The following is a 23,648-nucleotide window of genomic DNA, read 5'->3' as shown; positions in this document are numbered from 1 at the left end:
TTTCCAAAATTAAAAATATTGAGTTAATCTAGCTTTGAAGATAAATAAAATCAATTAAGTATTTAAATTTAAAATTTAAAATATTAAATTAATCTAGCTTCAAAGATTAATGACCGATAAACAAAACATATTACATGCGGAGTAATACGTTCTAGTTTGTATTTCCTTCGCTTGTATGTCCTAGAAAACATCACTCGTAGAGTTACAACGTGGATGAACACTCTCTCTAAAGCAAGTAGCAGCTACCACTAAAAATTGTAATGGGATGATAAGTACACTTCCTTCGAATAAATTTAAAAACAGACTTAATTGTCTCTGGCTGGCTATGTTAACAAAATGTATTCAAACGCCCACATGCTAATTAATCCATGAATGGAAAGTATGTGTATTTCCAATATTATCGTACCTCTTAGAGGTCAAATCATATACATAATGATAACCTGTAATGATCCCCAAAACAAAATGTTCTCTATATAAAGGCGGCACAATATATGTCTAATCATATAAAAAATTATGTAAAGAAGAACAAGATCAAACGCCAAAGATTGGAAAGGGAAATATCTACTGCTGACTAAAATACAATAATAATGAAACACAGTTACTAATCCTTGCTGAAATCAGAACCTGGCGGGGGCAAGCTCCAGGGGTTGCCGGTGAGATATCTCAACAGCATTGGAGCAATGCATTTTAACTTCTCGCAATAAGTACACCTACAAGACTCAAAGGGAAAAGCATTTTAACACTAATTGATTCTAGAAGCTATGAGCAAAAATAGGGCTAAGCTTTAATCAAGTGAATCCCACATCTCCAGATATAATATAACGTTCCTTTCTCTAACGAGATCAGCAAAACAAATGCATTCTTGTAATGATCCGCTGGTTCAACTGTAGTCTATTTGCAACCTATAATGGTCCACAAAATGACCAGGACGAAATATGTTGAAATTGGAAAAGGGAGAAAATAGAGAACTTGATTGTGTATTTCTCACTTGATCCAAATGCACAGGCCTATATATAGGTGTAAAATGCACAACGGAAGTGTGAACACTATAATAAAGATGATGGTGCATTTATTGCACCACTGGAACGGTTATTATGTTGGCACCCAAGACCTTAAAGGGAAATCCGGTGCACTAAGCTCCCGCTATGCGCAAGGTCCGGGGAAGGGTCCGACCACAAGGTTCTATTTACACCGAAGATCTTGACTTCTAAAAGTTATCAAGTTGACTTCAAGGATATAAGACGCTAAAAAAAAGGAGAGTCAAATAATGCGTAGCTACTTCCATTGAAGATTGGTTTTCAAGATTTACCAAAATAAGTATTTTGCCTCACCTGTCAAAGAAAAGGGAAAGGATACAAAATGCACACAAGTCTTTAAAAGTACAACTCAGATCAATGGCATAAAAAATATTCCACCATACATTCATAATGGTTACTGACATCACAATCTAAATGACACCACCATTCAAAAGTCAAAACATTACGTATGTCAAGCAAGACAGAGGGGCTAACTGACTTTTGTCAAATTTCAGGCGACTAGCACAATAAATAGCAGCCCAGTGCACTAAGCTTCTTCGCGGACCAGACCACAAGGGCAACTAGCACAATATTTCCTTAAATGGTATACAGCAATCAGCTCAATTGCTATCAAGAAAACTATGACTAAATCATATCAAGAAAACAACTTTTTCTTTCCACGTGAATATGAGTCAATGCATACATCAGAGAATGGAAAAGAGAAACTTAGAACATCATCTCGCAAAGTACATATCAATCATAAGTTAAAACAGCTAGATTAGAAGATGAGAGTTCCATTTACCTTTATGTATGGGCCCATAGGGGTTCCAAAGAGAATGACCTGTCATTTCTTGTCTGAGCTGCAGCAGCTCTTCCTGGAGGTGCATGCACAGTTATTGGAAGTACCCACTCACATTTCTCTCTACCCTCTACCAAAATAGGATGCTCATATCTGATAAATCACGCATGAAGTACTTTCAGAAACAAAAAAGGGATAAAATTGAGAATTCGGTCAATTCGAGGAAGAAAATACCAAATTACAAAGGCCAATCCACAAACAGAATCAGATAAACAATGCAAGGATAAAATCAGGACATGGTGAAACGATTTGAGGGGAGAAAAGAGCATCAAGATTGTACGGTGCATTTGATTAGACCATGAAGTTCCTTTCCCTACCATATTTCCTTTACAACTGAATCAATTATATCCAAGTGAAGCAAACCAAGGGATTGCTTCAACCTCCCATGCTTCACTAGAAATAATTATGTCAGAGAGATCGCACTTCGAAATATAGATTGGAAAGATTAATCATGAAAATATCAAGGTGCATTTGGATTTTCCACTTTGATGGAAGTGGTAATAACAGCAAAAATTAGATATTGATAGCGAAAGAGTATTTCTTGTTTAAGGTTTCTAACTTGAAGACACATCATAGCAATGTTAAGTATCTTAGGATAATTGTAAAAAGATGGAAAGCATCAACATGATCATCTTTTAATTAGGGAAGTGATTTATGAAGCATTACTCCAATGATATTAAGAATAGAGGTAAAAATTGGCCGGTCAGTGCTACTTAATTTAGAAAGAAGAAGAGAGAGAATCTTCTTCTCCATGTGAGTTTCCTAGCGAATTTGGCATTACAGTTGAACCTTTAGCCTCTTGATGGTTTTCCTGGACTAAAATGGAGTCACTTGAATGTAATTAATGGTCTGCTTCTGTTCAACAGTAAACATATTGTTCGCGGATTCTCATGCATGAAAGAAATAAAAGGTTGAATCAGGAAAAAATTGTGCAAAAAGCACTGTCAAATTTCTTAAATCCCCGTATCTGGTGGAAAAACGAGGCCATTGAAGTAGCTAAAGAGCTAACACACTTCTAGACCCTTTCAATTCCATGAACTTTTCGGCTCTTTAGTCAGTCCGCAGGGCCTTTTTGTATGATACTTTTCCTATGATGTGCTTTAGTCTTTTTGTGCATCCTCTTAAAGAGAACTCAAAGTTTTTGATCAATGAATTATGCAATCAATCCAGCAAAACATTCCTGTTACATGAGCAAAGACATACCTTGACCAATCAACATTCTTGGGAGTGGTAAAGAATTCAAATCGAAGAGCCCACTGTACGGAAACATAGTGAGTGGAAAAAGACATAGGACCATCCATCGGAATGGAAAAAAGGAAGCTTGTCTGAACGAAATCAGCAACCACCTCGTGATGATCACTATGAACCTGAATAATTCAAAATGCCTTGGTGACTAATCACCAAATGAAGGGGCTCAAGTGTTTATCTATTCTAAATAAATCCATCAAAACAATTTAGCTTTGTCAAATGCAAACAGTTGTAAAGAATCATCAACAGGTATAGTACTGGTATCAGTTAAAGAATACCTTAGTAATAGAATGAGCATGTCTCCGTGAAGGATGTACAAAGCGTCTGCTAATAGTCTCAGTCATCTCCAGGGTTACTGAAAGCTAGAAGGCAACAAAAGGACCAGTAAACTCCAGAAAGAATCAACTAATAAATTAACCACATGTCTAAGGCTTATTACAAGCATGAACTTGATATACAGGACTACCTCAATGCATCTTCTAGAACCCTCTTCATGAAAAAAGGTCAGGGTTCCACCTATCTGTCGCGAAAGTATAAGTTGAAGGTATAAGTTTCCAACCAGTCAGGTTCAAATACGCATTGTAATAGCACTATGAAGGGCCAATACACTGAATAATACAATTACCATATCACTGAAGTAATACGTTGACTCAGAATTTTTTGGAGAAAATCTTAGAAGCACTTGGTCATCCAGTCTAATGTTGTAAGACCTCCCTCGAACAAACCCTTCTGCTGCAGAAAATGTTGGCGACCGATTATCAACTGTCATGAAGGATCTTTTGTTAACAATTCATCAGCTGAAGTATACGAAGGGAACAAATACTAATTAGATATATAGAATAGCAAGCCTGATGTACATGCTCCAGATTCACCCATGCCTGAGACAGAAGGTACCAGCGAATCATCATACTTGGAAAAGGACTTGGCACTCTTCAGCTGTTGACTTGGGGACAAAACATCTGCTGGAAGAATAAATTGAAACCCTCAGCTCTTGTTTGGTGAGAATAAAATAAAGCCATCTTGATTAAGAGGCATTGTAATATTTCCATTGGAAAATAAAAGAGCCTAGAAACAAAGAAAGCCTGTTTAGTCAAAGACAGTAATCCATTGAACCATGACAACAGATATAAGTTTTCTGAGACTAGTATTATTCTCTGAAACTGTTTCAGTGAAAACGCCGCACCATATGTATGTAAACATGATTCTTTTCGTCTTACCCCCATTAGAATCATACAAGACATCAGCCACAGCTATCTGTGGAAGTGCCAGTTGTGAAGATATGCTTGACCGTCCTTCAAGATGTGGAAGATCTTTGCTTGAAGACCTTGCCCAGGATAACCGCAAGGATAATGAGCTTCCAAATGTCCGGTGAATATTATCTCTCATGGGATTATAGGAGGAAACTGATGAAAATTCATCCCTTGAACTTTCATATCCTTCCTCCACACCATCAAAAGTTTCATTTATTTTAGCCTGCAGAAAAGCAAAATCATGTCAACATATCAACATGTTCTCTCCAGGTACACTCTCTGCTCTTGTTATCTTTTGATTATTCTACAATAAACTATTTACTAAAGTTACTGTATTAGCATAAGCATATCCAGGCAAAAACAATCAGATAACAAGAAGTGCCAAAAGAAAATAAAGGGAGGAATAACAAAGATAGGAAGAAACTACAGAAGGTACTGCAAGTCCTTAACATTGTTTCCTCTTGGCAAGTACAAAGTTGAAGAAGATAGATTCTCCTTTCTTTTGACTTCTCGGAACATCCATCCTTCCTAGTGTAAATTCATGTCATACAAGGATATCGAGATCCTGAAGTCTACAGGGAATTGAAAATCCACAAACATGCTGGATACAATCTTTCATTTCTCTTCTGACGTTTCTTGCAATGGCGACTTGCTCCATTCCTAAATGATGATGGCTAACAGAAGCTAAGTGATTCTACTTCTTGTGTTAATGTTAGATTTGTTGAATTATGTTGGGATATTTATGCAGAAGAAAGCAAGTCTAGTTATACACCTAATTTGAATTCTCATGATGACAAATGTTTTAGTTGGGACTAATTTGGTTGACATTTAGAAATTAAAAGAAAATTTGATAAAAGCTCACAATTAAACAACAATACTGCAGAGCTCCATAGAGTAATTTATTTATTATAGCCTGACACGGTCCTCTTCTCTGTATTCTTAATCAATTTCATAGAAATTCGATTTAATTATTTAAAAATAAAAAGAAAATGACACGAATTAAAAAAATACTCTTCTTCACTCGCAGGCCTCATTGCCTTAGGACAACAGAAGGGTATTTTGGTCTTTCAACATTTCGAGTTGGAAATTTACACTGGAAGTAAACATTTGCCTTAGGTTGGCCAGCAATAGTGTGGGGAAGGACATCAGGCATTTCAAAGTTTAGTTGTCATACTGGAAAGGAGAACAATAATAAAAAAAGGACGAAAAATATTCAGGTCTTCTATTCCCCGGAAACAGTTTGGAATTGAGTTGTAGCTGTTGTCGTTGTAATATTCACTAGAATATCATCTTTTATTAACCGCACCATCTTTAATGCTTTTATTCTTTCAAATTCTAGTGAATCTTAATACAGTCAATAATTCCTTCTTTTATCATGAGAGCATACTGAATAATAAATAAAACAGGCAATAGAATCGTTTACCCAATCGGAATCAGCATCCATCTCTTTCCAATAAACATCCAAAAGCAGAGTTGAAGCAGGAACAATCCCTGTTAAATCAAAAGGCACAATCTGATCATGCCACAGATTAAAGTCAATAAATATTTCCAAAAAAAACACAATTAGGGTTCAGAACTGAGAAGTCAAGAAAGAAAAGAACAAAGAAAAACATATATATAGCCATTTAGAAGTGATCAGTTCAGCATATCATGTTAGGCAATGCAAAGTAATCTTAATGGTACATCATTTGACTTGTCACCTTTGTAGGAATAAAAATGACTGGTCACAGGAAAAGAAAGTTCCGCCAGATAAAAAGGAGTTCAGAAAAGACATCATATAATACAAGAAGTAAAACAATGGTTTCTCTTGAAGAGGCTCGTATGTATTTTACAACATCCATAATTTGCTGCTTAGGAAGGCGATAAGGCGTTGTGTAAGGATTGTAAGGTCATTCCGAGTGAGAATCTTTCGACCCAGCACAGGCTTCTGGTGATGGACTTGGGTATAAAGAAGGATAAGACGAGAAGGGGCGGGGAGGGTCGATCCAGAATGAAGTGGCGTGGCTTGACGCCAGTGAATGCGCTGGAGATGGGGGAGACGATGGCGGGAATGGAGGTGTGGGAGTGTAGGGGGGACATGGATAATATGTGGGATAGGGCTGCTAGTTGCATCAAGGAGACTGCTAGTGTGACACCCCGAGTTTTTCCCGTTAAATATTTCGCTCCCAAATGTGTCGAGTCGTTAAAGCATTTTTATCTTGCCAAGAGAAGCTTAGCACTCAAAAAAAAAAAAATTGCTAAGTGTTGAAACTTTCTCATTTAGACCTCTGATCTTCGGGTATTTATTTGACGACCTTTCCGACATCCGTTTTTTGATTTTCAAGTTGCGCTGCGATGGGGAAAGGTCGTAATACATCCCGAGTGAGTTTCGGAATTTTTGGAGTAGCATAAGGGCACGTTTGGGTGCCCAAAACAGTGGCACCATGCGATTAGCATGCTCTAGAAATTTTCAGCATTTCAGGGCCAACTTCAAACGATCATCATTTCCTGAATATAAGGAACTGGGAGATCTGCTATATATCAAACGAAAGCTCTTTGAGCCTTCTTTCCAATGCAATTGGTTTCACCCCATTCCAACATCAGAGTAATAAGTTACGATCAAGTAATTTCAGCATGTCAAATCAGTAACTGAGGGACGAATTTGATTTGGGTCAACTTCGGTCGATCATAACTCCTTATATATGACGAACTGGGTGGCCTACCATATATAAAATTAAAGATCTTTGAGTTAGCTTTCCAACGATATAAATTTCGCAAAAATCCAATACCCGAACGAGGAGTTATTCAGTTTTTCTTGGCCAAGGTACGCAGGATTTTTCTGCCATTTTTCAATTTCCTTAGGGGTAATCCAGTCATTTCACCCTTGCCCCATTTCGCGGAAATAAGCATAAAAACTTATTTTGGGCATCAAAGTCTGTTATTTTCAAAAAAAAATTCCAAGAAAGAAACCCTAAACCCCTAAATTCCCCTTCCTAAATCTTCCAATTCCACCATGGAAATTCCAAATTAATCCGATAAATGAAGTCCCCGTTCCGAGCTCTTCGAGATGCACCAATCAATTTCGTGAATAGTGTTCCGAGGCAAGAATTCATTCCAATCTTTAATTTTAAGGTATGTGGGGTTTGAACAAGAATAATTCTTCCGTTCTTGTGCCCGTATCTTTAATTTTTATTATGGATTACTATGAGTTTGGCAAATGAATTTATTTCCAAGATATCCTACCATGGGATTTTGATTATGTATATATGTAAATTGTTCAAGCTTGCCAATTATGATTATTTAATGGATTCATATGGTTCTGTAAGTTGAATTATGTCTAAATAATTCAATTATGAACTTATAAAGATTTGAATTGTAAGTTTTGAATCACATGAGTATTTGACTATTTTCGTTCTATGAATTGAGATTTAATATTGGGATTCTTGGTGTTTCTATCAAGAATTGATATATTTTGAACATGTATCCAAGTTTTAAGTTCAAGAATGAATTATTGGTATTTCCAAGTGTTTTCGAGCCATGTGTCAAATTTTGAGCTTCCTTATGACGATTTGAGTTATTGGGTATATTGATATCGAAGTTGCAATGAGTCTTGGTATTTTACGGATGGTTTCGATGAGTTAAATTGTTGAAAATATTACGTATTGAGTCAAATGTCGAGTCGGTTATGGTTCAATGCATTGATACCTTGTTGATGTTGAGGAAGATTAAAATGTTTTGAGCTAAAATGTGTTGAGTTAGGAATCCACAAATTGATATGATTTGATAAATGAGAAAGAGATTTGATTTGGTCTTTATGATAGACCCTTGTGATGTTGTGGTGGATTTCCTAACGCGTTCTGAGCTTGTCGGGGAGTAGTACTTAGCACCGAGAGGAAAATTTGGTATTTCCCCAAACCTATGTGCCACCGTAGGGTTGTTTGATGATGATATTATTGGCCAGAGAGGCCGATTGTGATTATTGCAGTTTTAAGGTCGTACTCCCTGGCAAAGAGTATGACGCTCCCACCAACGGGGGTTCAAACGTTGGTATTCCACGTAGCTTACGTGGGGTTGTCGGTTATAGGAAACTCCCGTGTCCATAAGATTAAGTTTCTTGAATTACCGAGTCACTCCGAGATTTGAGTCAAAGAGTTGAGATGTTTATGATGTTTTATGGTCATTTGTAATGATTTATAATTATCTATGATGATTTTTGACGATATGATAATTTATGATGATTTAGGATGATTTATCATAATTTATGATTTATAATGATTTACGTGGATTACGAGATTTTATCATATGAACTGTTTATTATGAAATTACGAAAAATATGATTTGATATAACTCAAGCCAAGTGAGTCATCATTGTCCGTATGCATGTTTTCATGAAATTAATTATACTATTTATATTGTTGCATGCGCCCCCACATACTCAGTACATTTCAAAGTGCTGACCCACATATTTCCAAGGGCTACATTCTTACCAAAATGTAGGTACAAGCTGTAGCGCACATATCATGTTCAGCTGGGTCGCAACTCTCGATCGGCAGGTGATTAGTCCTTTTGATTCAGGGACTTGAGTTGTTCAGATTTGAGGTGTATTGTATTTTCTGTATTCAATCGTATTGAGTAGGGGTAGTTGGGAGTCATGACCCGGCTATCTTTGGTCAATGCTAGTAGAGGCTTCATAGACAGTCACTAGTAGTCAGTGTATTCAGTTTCAAATTTGTATATATACGAGCAGAATTGTGACCGTGTAAATCTACTTTCATGTTGGTCAAACTAAGTTATGGGTTGTTTCTGCATTATTCCTTCTATTTTATGTATTTTATTCAGTTGCTTTGGGTTATGCCAGATGAAGGGTTAGCTTGGGGTTACTTGTGACCTTAAGCACCGTGTGACGTCTCGGAATCCGATTTCGGGGCGTTACAGTTAGAGAGTTGTTGGGTGTCGCGAGGGGCCAGCCCGGACAGCATCGGGGGACTGGTGGTGGAATGAAGAAGTGAAGAAGAAAGTTGAGACTAAGAAAGGGGTGTATGCTAAGTTGGTTGAGAGTAGGGATGAAGAAGAGAAGCAAATGAGTAGGGAGGAGTACAAGTTAGCTAGGAAGGAGGCTAAGTTAGCAGTTACGGCTGCTAAGACGACAGCGTTTGAGATCTTGTATGCGGGGTTAAAGGAGAGAGGCAGGAAAAAGAGGTTGTATAGGCTTGCAAAGGCTAGGGAGTGGAAGGGTCGTAACCTCGATCAAGTGAAGTGCACTAAGGGGAGGATGGTAGAGTGTTGATGGAGGACGTTCACATTAAGAGAAGATGGCAGTCGTACTTTCATAGACTCTTGAATGATGAAGGGGAGAGTATATGGAGTGCAAGTTTAATGACTTGAGGCAGGACAATGAGGAGGTAGGTTATTTATAAGAGGGATAGTTTTAAGTATCTCGGGTGCATGATTCAGGGGAATGGATAGATTGACGAAGATGTATCCCGCCATATTGAGGCAAGATGGATAAAGTGAAGGCTCGCTTTGGAAGTGTTGTGTGATAAGAAGGTGCCACTCAAGCTTAAAGGCAAATTCTACAGAGTGGCGTCCGCCCGGCCATGTTGTATGGAGCGAAGTGTTGGCCACAGAAGAACTCCCCCATTCAAAAACTGAGGTGGCGGAAATACGGATGTTGCGTTGAATGTGTGGGCTTACTAGGGGTGATAGGGCTAGGAATGAAACTATCCAGGAGAAAGTGAGAGTGGCTTCGGTGGAGGACAAGATGCGGGAAGTTAGGTTAAGATGGTTCGGGCATGTGATGAGGAGGGGTACGGATGCCCTAGTTCGTAGGTGTGAGAGGCTAGCTTTGGATGGTTTCAAGCAAGGTAGAGGTAGGCCGAAGAAATACTGGAGAGAAATGATTAGATGTGACATGGAGCAGTTACAACTTACTGAGGACATGACCCTAGATAGGAAGGTATGAAGGACACGAATTAGGTTAGAAGGCTAGAGCTTATGGGTGGGGCGTAGCCAGTAGCTAAGAGAGCTTTGGGGTAGTCGGGTTGGTAGTCTTAGGGCTATGTCCATAGGTTGGAGTTGCTAGTAGGAGGGTACGGGGGTGGGGGTGCCTTTGGTTCGTTAGTGTAGGGCATTACTTTGTGGGTGTCTTATTTCTGTTATTCCATCTTGTTTCATGCTTTATTACGAATTTGTTTACTGTTCTTTGTCTTGAGCCGGGGGTTTATCAAAAACAACCTTTCTACTTCTCCAGAGATAGTGGTATGGATTGCGTACAGTTTACCCTCCCCAGACCCCACTAAGTGGGAATACACTAGGTTTGTTGTTGTTGTTGTAAACATGCAAGAATCAACAACACACCCAGTGTGATCCCACAAATGGGATTTGGTGTAGGTAGAGTGTACGCAAACCTTACCCCTACCCTTGAGGTAGAGAGGTTGTTTCCAATAGAAGGCTCAAGAAAAACATTGCAAAATAGGTTTGAAAAATACACAGTAAAAGAAGCTCTCGTGAAAATACCAAGAAAACAGAAATATTGACATAAAAATAGTACGATAACCATAACAACACTAATGATAAAATATCTATGCAAAAATATATGGGTATATTTATAGTATCAATTTCAAGAAGAAGAAGAAACTATTGAATCACGAACCAGAGAACAGATAATGAGTTTAGAGGTTTAAAACAAGAAAATAGTACCAGTACTACGCCCTTCTTCACTTTGAAGGCCATTACTCTTCTGAGTTACCCATAATTGCAGTGGTACTCTTGTTTCCTGCATGGATTGAGATACAGAAACTATTTGAATCCAAAAGCAGAAAAGAAAAACTTGCACATTGAGCTAATACAAAACCCTCAAGCCTTGGCATCTTACACAAGAGGATATAGATTTATCAAATCCCTCTTTTTCTCTGAAAAAAGAAGAACGAGAGAAAAGGTGGAAGCTGCAGTGTTTTTCTCTTTATAGTTTAATCAAAGGATACATTGCAAGGAATCAATTTTCATATCAAATGATTATACATATTGTTGCAGTTCAGGTGAGCAGTGGCTTTCTTTTACTTTTTTCGGAATGGAACAGGAACTTTCTAGTCATTGATTTGCATACAGATGAATAGAATAGAAACTTAAAAGATAAGAGTACCTTCTCTTAATTCCATTCCTAATTACCAAAGGTAAAAGAGACTGACAAAAAAGCACAATGAGCACCAATGAGAACAGTAACATAGTTGCATTCTTAACAAATCCAAGATTCACTAGTTGTTGATTAATAGAATAATATGGCTATTGGAAATGTCAGAAATGGTAAAATAATAAAGCACATGAACAACTAGCACTTGGACTATTGAGAATGATGCAGAAAATCAGACATGCAATTACAAGAGCATGTCACAAAAGAATCAGGCTAACTCTTGAAAGCAGCTAAAATTTGAATAAAATAAAACGAAAATGATCAAGATAAACGAAATATGGACAGAACAGCAAGGAACTAACCTGCTCCGCAAGATCTCGTATAGACTCTTCGCTGAAGTGACCATTTTCCATCATCAAGTATTGTCCAGATAAAATACTTCTAACATAGTAAAGGTAACGAATGGTTGCACCCCTGTATGATGGTGGTATGGTGCTTGGTAGAATTGTTCGCACCATAACTGCAAAATAAACATAGCTCCTTCCTTTATCCTTGTCAAAACAAATGGAATACTGTCAAAGCAGTATTGTTCAGACTTCAGAGAATTTATAGTGTTGACCACTTTGTTCCAGGTCCGCCGTCCCACAAGTGAACAAAATCTTCAGATCACTGAATAATTTCTTTTACAAACAAAAATAAATATGGGCTGTGCATTCATATAAGCTGCGAGCATATTAATATCAACTACAAAACAGCTAAGCTGGCATCAGGAAATGAGGCATGGGCTGTTCTCTGTCAATCCACTTCATTTTTGCAGTACAGGTTTGCATTGAAGTAATAACCTAGCCACAAGTAGTCAGCATCAAGCCAACATCATTTTTGCATGCTAAAAGTGCAAGTAAAAACGTGTATTTAACCCCATGGAAATCTTAAGTTAATCAACCAAGTTTTGAACAAACGGCACATAACTTCAAGGAACTACTTTGGTATATCCTCAACTCTCCTTGAATTTTATATTTCTTTGGTTAGTATTACTCTCTTTATTAAAGCGATGTTCAGACCACTTTCGCACACCTCGTTCAATTCACTGAGTACCTGCTACCTCTTCCTAAAATTGTTTAACCACCTCCTCGAAAAGTTTAAGCGGTTACAGAATGCATACTTAAGTATGTCAATAACACTCCCCCCCACATATGGGTCTGTTTCTTTTTTCCATTCTCATAAAAGTTTAAACCTGAGGACCTGCATCTTCTCCTTCAGTTCCAACCTAAGCCCCACTTGCATCTATGTGGTGGCATCTATGGTATTTCTTTCTTAATTACTTTTCAGTTAACCATGCTGCATCCAAAGGATTTTCATGATGTATTTGATACTCTTAGAAGCTTCCAACATAATTCTGAATCTTCTGGTCCTACCGAGTTTACGTGATGACTTATAGATCGACTTAATTTTCCTGTTGTCATTATTACACAGTAGTCAACTTGTCAATATAATGGGTTTGCTAAGTATTTATTGTTGGGGATGAGTGGTGTTGATGACATGACAGTGTCGTGAATGGCACATCAAAAAGTGACAGGAACTAGGGAAATGGGTTCCTTTGGCAGAGGAGAAGCTATCAGATGCGGGTCACAGCTCTAGTTTGGGCCGTGATGCATAAAGAGATAACTAACACACAGAATGTGAATTACTAATAAGTCCATAAGGTGTTGGTAATATCCAACTTGTGAGATAAGCTGTATATCTGGAGAATAATGGGCTATTTTAAATGGGTAACCAAAACCCAGTGATGCAGAAACATAATGGTCACATAGAAGAAGGTTAGACTATAAAAATACTATTGATTCAGTGATTTGAAACAGTAACCTTGTCCTTTATGGTCTGAGTTATTAGATAAGTACACTTTAGATGGGAGAGACGACATCTCTCTTTGTGGGGTAGACTTGCACTAATCAATTCAGTTCTAGATGCCATGCCAACATATGTGATGTCCTTGTTTCCAATTCCAAAAGGAGTCATTAAAAGACTGGATGGCATTAGGAGGAACTTCTTATGGCAGGGGAACAAAGAGAGAAAAGGTTACCATTTGGTCAAGTGGGAGGACTTGATAGTAGAAAAGAAATATGGGGGGGCTTGGAATCAACAACCTGGATAACCACAGCAAGGCATTGAGAATGAAATCGCTATGGAAATATGCAAATGATAGACAATGTCTATGGAGAAGAGTAATTGAAGCAAAGTATGAGGAGGGGGACAGATGGATGACCAAAGAAATCACTTCTCCTATCGAGATCAATTAGAACGCTATGGGATGTGTTTAAGGAAAATTCCAAGATCGAAGTGAGAAATGGAGAAAAGACTGCTTTATGGGTAGATGAGTGGAATGTGGCAAGGAACTTATCAATACTTTTCCCAGATATTTACAATCTGATGCAGCACCAACAGAAGACTATAGCAGAATTGTGGAGTGATGAAGGTGGACTTTCAACTTTAGAAGACAATGATTGGGAGATTCAAAGGGTGGCTGAGTTTTTTGGTACAATAGAGCTGTTTGGTAGGCTCGAAGAAGCAGAAGATGAGATAAATTGGCAAGGCAATGCAACATGCAGATATAAAGTAAGCAAAGCCTACAAAATGTTGAACTACCCTAGCCAACAGCAAGAAAAGTGACCATGGAAAAAAATTTGGAAGACTAAAATACCTCACAAAGTTGCATGTTTTTTATGGTTGCCAGCAAGAAAGTTCGTCCTTACACAGGATAACCTGATGAGGAAAGGGATAACTCTATGTTCCAGATGCTTCTTCGGTGGGAAATATGCAGAAACTGTTAATCATCTATTTATACATTTTAGAGTTACAGGACAACTATGGAGACTATTTCTAAGTCTCAAAGGCAGAGACTACAAAGTTGGGAGGAAGTGGGGCTGTTGGCACAGAATAGAAACAGGTGGAGAATCATCCCGTCTTGTATTTGGTGGACAATATGGAGGGAAAGGAATTCTAGATGCTTTGAGAACATAGAAAATAGTATGCAACATGTCAAGTTGAATTGTATCTTGACTTCGTGTTTTTGGTGTAATCAGCTTTGCAATAATGATCTTGTCTCTATTATTGATGTACTAGATTCATTATAGACGTATGATCATAGACAGTGGAATTTGTAAATATGACAATATACTCACATAGCTGTTAGCGCCTCTCTCTCGTCTCATCTCACTATCTCAGTCTCTCTCAGATTAACTGCTCAATTTTTGCTCGTCTGCTCGACTGTTGCTAGCTTGTTGGCTTGCTGCTCACAATCATTCACTTACGTTGGAATTTTTTCACCGTTTGTGGAAAGTTGCATCGCCTAACAAAATTACAAAAGTGAAAAAGAGGTGGGGGTCTCTACCAGATATTGCAACTACTGTCCAGAGTTGAGCCGGCGACTTTTCGGCAAAGTGATTCCGGCGACCCAATTTGCCGGGTTCCAGCACAACAAGCAAGAGCAGATTACATGATATACGTATTTCGGTGACTTCTAACCCTTGAACTTTATTTTATCGCGCGACTTTTCGATATTTTCGTTGCCTGGAATTTGCGTGGGATTTCCTATCTGTTATTTGGATTTCTAGTAGTTGTTGTTCTTAAAATTTGGATATAGTGTGTCCTTTGAGGGTGTCTTTATTGTCTTGCTATTTTTGAACCTCTTATGTTGCTTCATATTATTTATCATATTATCTCCTGTATCTTGACTTGCGTGTCTGCTGTAGTATATTCGTGACTTGCACCGCTCCTTATTATTTGTTTGACTGTCCTTGGTGCCAGGCCATTAGTGTGCTCTATTTTTCTTACTGTTAGTTTTGTCCTTACCTGGGTTTTGTTTTTCTCCCTATTTGAGTTTAGTTTCGTTTCTTGATTATTTCTTCTAATTTGTGTGAGCCTTGTATTTCCTACTGCTTCTTTGTTACTACCATTGTTTATATTCTCTTATATTTTCTTGTAGTAGTGGCTGTGGGCATTGATGGTTGGATAGGGTCATGTCCGAGGGGGTTGGGGCGGGGGGCTGTTGTGGGGGCGGGGGTGGGAGGGAGGCAAAGGTTTGGCCTCAGGGGCGGTAGAGGAAGACGTGTTGATAGAGATGGTAAGCTGAGGGTTGGGTCTTGGAATATAGGGACTCTTCAGGGTAAGTCCATTGAGCTTGTGAAGATTCTTAGAAAGAGGAGGATTAATATTGCATGTGTTCAAGAGACCAAGTGGGTAGGGTCTAAGGCTAGAGATGTGGATGGTTACAAGCTTTGGTACTCTGGGAGCGAGAGGTGTAGAAATGGAGTTGGCATCTTAGTAAATGAAGAGCTTAGAAGTCAAGTAGTAGAGGTAAAGAGGATCAGCGATAGGTTGATGACTATTAAGTTGGTCATTGGGGGGTTTACCCTGAACGTGTGTAGTGCTTATGCGCCGCAAGTGGGCTTGGATGGGGAGGAGAAGATGCGGTTTTGGGAGGCTTTGGATGAGGTGGTGAGAGGCGTGCCTAGCTCGGAGAAGATTGTTATAGCAGGAGATTTCAATGGGCACATCGGGGCGTTACCGGGAGGCTTTGGTGATGTGCATGGTGGTTTTGGTTTTGGGGAAAGAAATGAAGAGGGGACTACTCTATTGGATTTTGCGAGGTCCTTTGGGCTGGTGGTGGTGAACTCGGGCTTTCCGAAGAAGGAAGATCATCTGATCACCTTCCGAAGCGCGATAGCCAAGACCCAGATTGACTTTTTGTTGCTTAGGAAAGGGGATAGGATATTGTGTAAGGACTGTAAGATCATCCCGAGTGAGAATCTTTCGACCCAGCATAGGCTTTTGGTTATGGATTTGGGTATAAAGAAGGATAGGAAGAGAAGGGGTGAGGAGTGCAGACCTAGAATTAAGTGGGGCGGCTTGACGCCAGTGAATACGTGGGAGATAGGGGAGAAGTTGGCGGGAATGAGGGTGTGGGAGTGTAGGGGGGACGTGGATAGTATGTAGGATAGGGTGGCTAGGTGCATCAAGGAGAATGCTAGTGAGGTGTTGGGTGTTTCTAGGGGCCGGGCCGGGCATCATCGTCCACCTTTGTGGTGGAATGAAGAGGTTAAGAAGAAAGTGGAGACCAAGAAAGGGGCGTATGCTAAGTTGGTTGAGAGTAAGGACGAAAAAGAGAAGCGGGTAAACAGGAAAGAGTACAAGTTAGCTAGGAAGGAGGCTAAGTTAGCAGTTACGGCAGCTAAGATGACAGCTTTTGAGGGCTTGTATACGGGGTTACAGGAGAAAGGAGGGGAAAAAAGTTGTTTAGACTCGCTAAGGCTAGGGAGAGGAAGGGTCATGACCTCGATCAGGTGAAGTGTATTAAGGGGGAAGACGGTACAGTGTTGGTGGAGGACGGCCACATTAAGAATAGATGGCAGTCGTATTTTCATAGGCTCTTGAATGACGAAGGGGATAGAGCTATTGTGTTAGGGGAGCTGGAGCACTCAGAGGAGTGTTGGGATTTTAGTTATTGTAGACGTTTTGAGGCAGAGGAGGTTAGAGAGGCTGTTCGCAGGATGCGAAGGGGTAGGGCAACGGGGCCTGATGAGATACCTGTGGATTTTTGAAAGTTTTCTGGCGAGGCTAGTTTAAGGTGGTTGACTGGATTGTTTAACGGAATTTTCAAGATGGCGAAAAAGCCCGAGGCTTGGAGGTGGAGTACTATGATCCACTCTCTGTAAGAACAAGCGTGACATTCAGAGTTGCAATAACTATAGGGGTATTAAGTTATTGAGTCACTCTATGAAGATTTGGGAGAGAGTGGTCGAGGTGAGGCTGAGACGGATAGTGTCTATTTCAGAGAACCAGTTTGGCTTTATGCCTAGCCGCTCGACGACGGAGGCAATTCACCTGGTACGGAGGCTGGTGGAACAGTATAGGGAAGGGAAGAAGGACCTGCACATGGTGTTTATCGACTTGTAGAAGGCATACGACAAAGTCCCCAGGGAGGTGCTTTGGGGATGCTCGGAGGTGAGTGGAGTCCCGGTGGCATATATCAGAGCAATTAAGGACATGTATGATGGAGCTAAAACTCAGGTGAGGACGGCGGGAGGAGACTCAGAGCATTTCACTGTCTTGACAGGATTGCATCAGGGATCTACTCTTAGTCCCTTTTGGTTTGCTTTGGCGATGGATGTGTTGACGCGGCATATTCAAGAAGAGGTGCCTTGATGTATGCTTTTTGCAACTGATGTAGTTTTGATTGATGAGACGCGGGAGGGGGGGAATGATAAATTAGAGGTGTGGAGACAAACTCTTGAGTCTAAAGGGTTCAGGTTGAGCAGGAGCAAGACAGAGTATTTGGAATGCAAGTTTAATGACGTGAGGCTGGAGAATGAGGTGGTAGTGAAGTTGGAATCACAGGTGGTATGTAAGAGGGATAGTTTCAAGTATCTCGGGTCCGTGATTCAGGATAACGGTGAGATTGACGAGGATGTCTCGCACCATATCGGGGCGGGATGGATGAAGTGGAAGCTCATTTCGGGGGTGTTTTGTGATAAGAAGGTGCCGCCCAAGCTTAAAGGCAAATTCTGCAGGGTGGCAGTCCGTCCGGCCATGTTGTATGGAGCGGAGTGTTCGCCAGTTAAGAACTCCCACATTCAAAAAATAAAGGTGGCGGAAATGCGAATGTTGCGTTGGATGTGTGGGCTGACAAGGGGGGATAGAGTTCGGAATGAGACTATCAGGGAGAAGGTTGGTGTGACTCCAGTGGAGAATAAGATGCGGGACGTCCGATTGAGATGGTTCGTACACGTGATGAGGAGGGGCATGGATACCCTGGTTCGTAGGTGTGAGAGGCTAGTTTTGGATGGTTTTAGGCGGGGTAGGAGTAGGCCGAAGAAGTACTGAGGAGAGGTGATTAGGCGGGAGTTACAGCTCACTGAGGACATGACCCTAGATAGGAAGATCTGGAGGACGCGAATTAGCGCAGAAGGCTAGGGTCAGTTTGGGCCGCTAGTGTAGGGAATTACTTAGTGGGGGTATTATTCTTGTTATGATACCTTGTTTTATGCTTTATTACGAATCTGTTTACTTTTCTCTGTTTACTATTACTTGTGGGTGTCGTATTTATGTTATGCCATCTTGTTCCATGCTTTACTATGAATTTGTTTAGTATTCCGTGTCTCGAGCCGGGGTCTATCGGAAACAGCCTTTCTACTTCTTTAGAGGTAGAGGTATGGACTGCGTACATCTTACCCTCCCCAGACCTCACTATGTGGGAATACACTGGGTTTGTTGTTGTTGTTGTTGTTGTTGATTTCAGTACTAATCTGTTCTTATGGAATATACACAATTACCAATTTCAAAAAAGAAAAAGTACAATTTAGGTAATTAACAAATGTTTAATGGACTTGTGTAAGAGTAGTAGCCAATATAAGGTGTGATAAATCTAGGACACATTAGTCTAGTTTTTTTCTAATTCTTAGAATATTTGAGGAATTCCTAGAAAGTACTAACACCATGTTAGACTCTTGAAATGAGTACATACGAACAAAAGAAGGATCTGTAAAACAACAACAACAAAAAACCCAGTATATTCCCACATCGTGGGGTTTGGGAAGGGTAGAGTGTACGTAGTTCATACCACTACCTCTAAAGAAGTAGAGAGGCTGTTTCCGATAGACCCCCGGTTCAAGACAAAGAACAAAATATATAGAAAAAAAAATGCATGGAACATGATAAAATATCATAAGCATGACATCCACCAAAAATATTGAACACTGCCAAACAAGGACACCAAAGCCCTCCTACCTACTGCCTATGACTCATCCACACACCTTAGCGCTCTATCCTAATGTTTTTCCTCCATACCTTCCTATCATGGATCATGTCCTCAGTCAACTGTAACTGCTCCATGTCACGTTTAATCACTTCCCTCCAGTATCTCTTCGGCCTACCCCTACCCCGCTTGAAACCGTCCAAGGCCAACCTCTCACACCTACGAACTAGGGCATCCGCGTCTCTCCTCATCACATGGCCAAACCATCTCAACCTAACTTCCCGCAGTTTATCCTCCACCGACACCACTCCCACCTTCTCTCAAATACTCTCATTCCTGACCCTGTCAGCCCTTGTAAAACCACACATCCAACGCAACATCCTCATTTCCGCTACCTTCAACTTTTGGATATGAGAACTCTTAACTAGTCAACACTCCGCTCCATATAACATAGCCGGCCGGACTGCAACTCTATAGAATCTGCCTTTCAACTTGGGGGGCACCTTCTTATCGGATAAAATTCCCGAAGCGAGCCTCCATTTCATCCAACCTGCCCCAATACGGTGAGAGGCATCCTCATCTATCTCTCCAGTCCCCTAAATCGTAGACCCAAGATACTTAAAACTATCCCTCTTGCAAACCGTCTGGGAATCCAACTTCACTACTACCTCCTCCTCTTGCCTCGAGTCACTAAACTTACACTCCAAGTACTCCGTCTTAGTCCTACTCAACCGAAAATCTTTAGACTCCAGGGATTGTCGCCAAACCTCTAGCTCATCATTAACACCTTGTCGCGACTCATCAATCAAAACTAAATCATCCGCAAAAAGCATACACCAAGGCACCTCGCCTTGTATGCTCCTTATCAACACATCCATCAACACGGCAAAAAGAAATGGACTAAGAGTCGATCCCTGGTGCAACCCAGTCAAGACCGGGAAATGCTCGAAATCTCCTCCCACTGTCCTTACCGAGTCTTCGCCCCTTCATACATGTTCTTAATCGCTCTGATGTACGCCACAGGGACCCCTCTCGCCTCCAAGCATCTCCACAGAACCTCCCCAGGGACCTTGTCATACGCCTTTTCCAAGTCAATAAACACCAAGTGAAGATCTCTATTCCTCTCTCTATATTGCTCTACCAGTCTTCGCACTACGTGAATTGCCTCAGTCATGGAGTGACCAGGCATAAAACCAAATTGATTCTCCGAAAAAGAAGGATTTGAGCAACATTTATTTTTATTACAAGATTCTAAGTTGCTTTAGGACTTGATTTATGCTAATTCTTTCCTTCCCATTACTTTTTCATTGATAAGAATTAGGTATCTTAAAGAGTTTGTGATTAGTGTTCTCAAAGTCGTCTTCTTATAAACATAATTACATTCAGCTATGTGATTTATTCAAATGATTAATCAGATTTTGCCTTGTGGCTGTCATGTTCTTTTCAAAAATTTCTAGTTTTGCTAAAAAGTCCCTTCCTACACATTTCCCTGCAATGTAGTAGGCTTTGACATGATTCCAATTAAAGCCCTTCTTACCACAACCGGGTTCATCATTCAAATCAAACTACAAAGCTCAATGAAAATGTCATCATCTTCAACCAAAGGCTTTGAATTTTACTGAAATTTTAATTTCCTGATTCTGTTATCAAACATTGACTATCAATACAAAATATAACATTCTTTTGTATTCTACCACTTGAGCAAGTACCCTAATTTTATTTCTATTGTATTACCTAGTATAGTACCGAGTTGACACCCTTTGCTGCCTACATTTAGGCAAAAATACTTTGCATGTTTATCCTTTAAAAGAAACACCAAGGAGCTAAATGAATATCATGTATACGATTAGAATGAGTATGAAACATGAGGATAATGTAAAGTTGAATGCTAAACTTACATTTTCTGGAGCTACTGGTAGAGACAATCTGATTTGATATTAATGCAGGAGTCAAGTTATCCATAAAAACATACTCACCTGGAAGAGTAAAAATATTAAATCTCGTAGAACCACAAAAAGCATAACAAAATATAAGAACATATATCTTTAGTAACAACAAATGAGGAGGAAAGTAGAATTCTTTCCTTAAAAGATACATGGTTTCAGCCTATTGGCCATAAGAAGTTTTGTGATGATTAGGAAAATCCATTATCCAATGTAGCATATTACTTTTAGGCCTTCATGAAGTTGGTTTGTACCTCTCGTCTTAAGATCTCACATATTCTATGAATAGTAGCTGCAACATAATGGATGAAACATGAGCACAACCATTTGGACATATTGATAGATGCACCTCGCATCCATGATTGGTAATTTTGTACTGAATATGCATGCCAATTGTTGAAAGACAAGAAAATTGCTGAACCTCTGTAAAGTATTCTTAATAATTATGTCATTGCGTTAACAGAATTATCAAGAAATAGGTTTAAAATATTCTGAATAATTATGCCATCATAATTTGGGATTCCAGCAATTAGAAAACATCCATTATTTCATCTAACTAAGGACTTCTCCATGAAGAGTCCTCTTTATATATCATTAATAAGAGGACACGATAGATAGGAAGATATGAAGGTCGGGGATTAGGGTAGAAGGTTAGTAGGTAGTCAAACGATGTCTGACTCCCCTTATCAGGATTGTTATTGTTACTCTTATACTATCTTGTTCTCCAATTTTATTATTACTTCTCGTTTTTTTTTTTCCTTTGGTTATAGTATATGTATTGTGTTGTTCTCTCAAAATTACTTTATTTTCCTTTCCATACATGATTTTATTATGCTTTACTTGAACCGAGGGTCTATATGAAACAACATATCTACCTTCACAAGATAGGGGTAAGGTTGCATGCCAACCACCCTCCCCAGACCCCACTACCCTCCCCAGACCCCACTTGTGGGATTATACCAGTATGTTGTTGCACCAACTTCACCACAAGACTCAATTTTTTCTGAAGATGTAACTAACATATATAAAGAAAAATCAGGTTAGTACTAAAATGGTGCCAAGGCAATAACCCTTCTGCACAAAACAAGGCTTCCTGATGCACATATTCCTATTTTGTAAGGATCCTATGAAATCTAGCATACTATCGTCATCCTCTACATCCTGTAGATTATAACAGAAAGCCAAATGGCGTAAAAAGTTGATTTCAACTTCTATAGATAATCAATCATCCCTTCAAAAGAATCTGGCATTTTTTCCATCAATATAACCCAGCGTACACAAGCAGGGATTCTCCCTATCTTCCTTAATTGTATATACTGATTCGCCTAGGGATCCAGTTGACTAGTAGATCTTACAATATAAGGCATAAGAGTTGGCACCCTTAAAAGAGCAAGTAAAAGAGACTAATCAGACTAGCCACAGGGCAATGAAGAAATAAGCGACTGCCACTTCCAACCTCACTGCTACCGAAGAAACACGAATTGAATATAATCATACCCTCTCGCTGAAGGTTGATGTGCACGAGACAGGCATTACTTGCTACCAACCACAGAAAGCAATGGGCTTAATAAGGCGCCTCGGACTTTCTTAGTCGTTTCCATGGTCAATTGATAAGAGTTGTCCCCCAGACTATGGAATATCTTGTAGCATGAATTAACAGAGAAGTGCCAATCCTGCCGCCTTGCCCAAACAATACAGTTCTCATCATCCTCATTATGTGAAATTTGTTCCAGGTGATTGTGTCTAATTTCAATGTCTGACAACTTGCAGGAAAAACAAGCAATGACGAAAATGGAAAAAGGCATCTCAAGCTTCTAAACAAAGAAAAAGATTTGTCACAAGAATATAGAAGGAAAGGATCGTGATTGCATCCTCCGCATTTAATGCAACATCTCGTGTCAAAGGAAACAAGGCTTATTCCAGATTGGCAGAATCTTTATTTTAGGGCTCATTAACGTGGGTTTTGTGCCTCATTAAAGAGACCATTTATGGTCCAACCTTATTCTTGGAAAGAGGATATTTTTCATATCTCTTGGGCTGCCTTTTTATTTTAAATCTTCCAACGGCTAGTAGTAGTCCAATCACTACTGTTTAATCGATGGATGACAAAGGAAGAGACTTACGTTTGTCTCAACCTTCTCTAGTTCTTTGCTCTACTTTATTCAAGCATTGTATTCTCTCGAGGTTTACTGTGTATATAAAAAGAGAGGAGAGAAACACATAGTTGGCGAGGCATTGTATCAAATGACAAAGAAGAAAAGAGTGTGAGTTATAGACAAAAAAACTTAATCCTTGTAATTTGATTTGATTTATAAAGAACTAGTAGAATCCTTTGCAACCCAAGGGAACTGGAGTAAGACCTATTATAGATTTCAACCACTATAAAAATTTGGTGTCATTTCTTTTTCAACACTTTATTTTCTGAACTTTTAATTACTGCCTCAATAGTCGACTATCTGTCTAAGCGAGTCGAC

The 23,648-nt window shown here is 39.5% G+C and overlaps 1 protein-coding gene across 12 annotated transcripts; it reads right to left on the bottom strand.

Moving 5' to 3' along the window:
* Positions 1-361: 361 nt before the first annotated feature.
* Positions 362-22,058, bottom strand: LOC107868014. Of its 12 annotated transcripts, none has more exons than XM_047411962.1 (13): positions 21,429-22,052; positions 21,130-21,207; positions 11,844-12,001; positions 11,052-11,127; positions 5,797-5,864; positions 4,341-4,596; positions 3,981-4,082; positions 3,749-3,885; positions 3,590-3,643; positions 3,402-3,485; positions 3,079-3,242; positions 1,819-1,968; positions 362-710 (listed from the first exon to the last, which is right to left on the bottom strand). In XM_047411962.1, exons 2-12 carry the CDS (start codon positions 21,191-21,193, stop codon positions 1,821-1,823), a joined length of 1,311 nt encoding a protein of 436 aa, XP_047267918.1. In that variant the 5' UTR covers positions 21,194-21,207; positions 21,429-22,052; the 3' UTR covers positions 362-710; positions 1,819-1,820. The 12 variants fall into 12 exon arrangements, 11 of the variants coding, with proteins under 11 accessions (XP_047267918.1, XP_047267917.1, XP_047267910.1 ...); XM_047411961.1 differs by having other exon boundaries at positions 3,981-4,085; positions 21,429-22,049; XR_007055090.1 differs by having other exon boundaries at positions 3,079-3,268; positions 3,981-4,085; positions 21,130-22,058.
* Between the last annotated feature and the right edge of the window lie 1,590 nt (positions 22,059-23,648).

The sequence above is a fragment of the Capsicum annuum genome, chromosome 4 (assembly GCF_002878395.1).
Source record: "Capsicum annuum cultivar UCD-10X-F1 chromosome 4, UCD10Xv1.1, whole genome shotgun sequence".
Lineage (NCBI taxonomy): Eukaryota > Viridiplantae > Streptophyta > Magnoliopsida > Solanales > Solanaceae > Capsicum > Capsicum annuum.
This window is presented reverse-complemented; position numbering and strand designations above follow the sequence as displayed.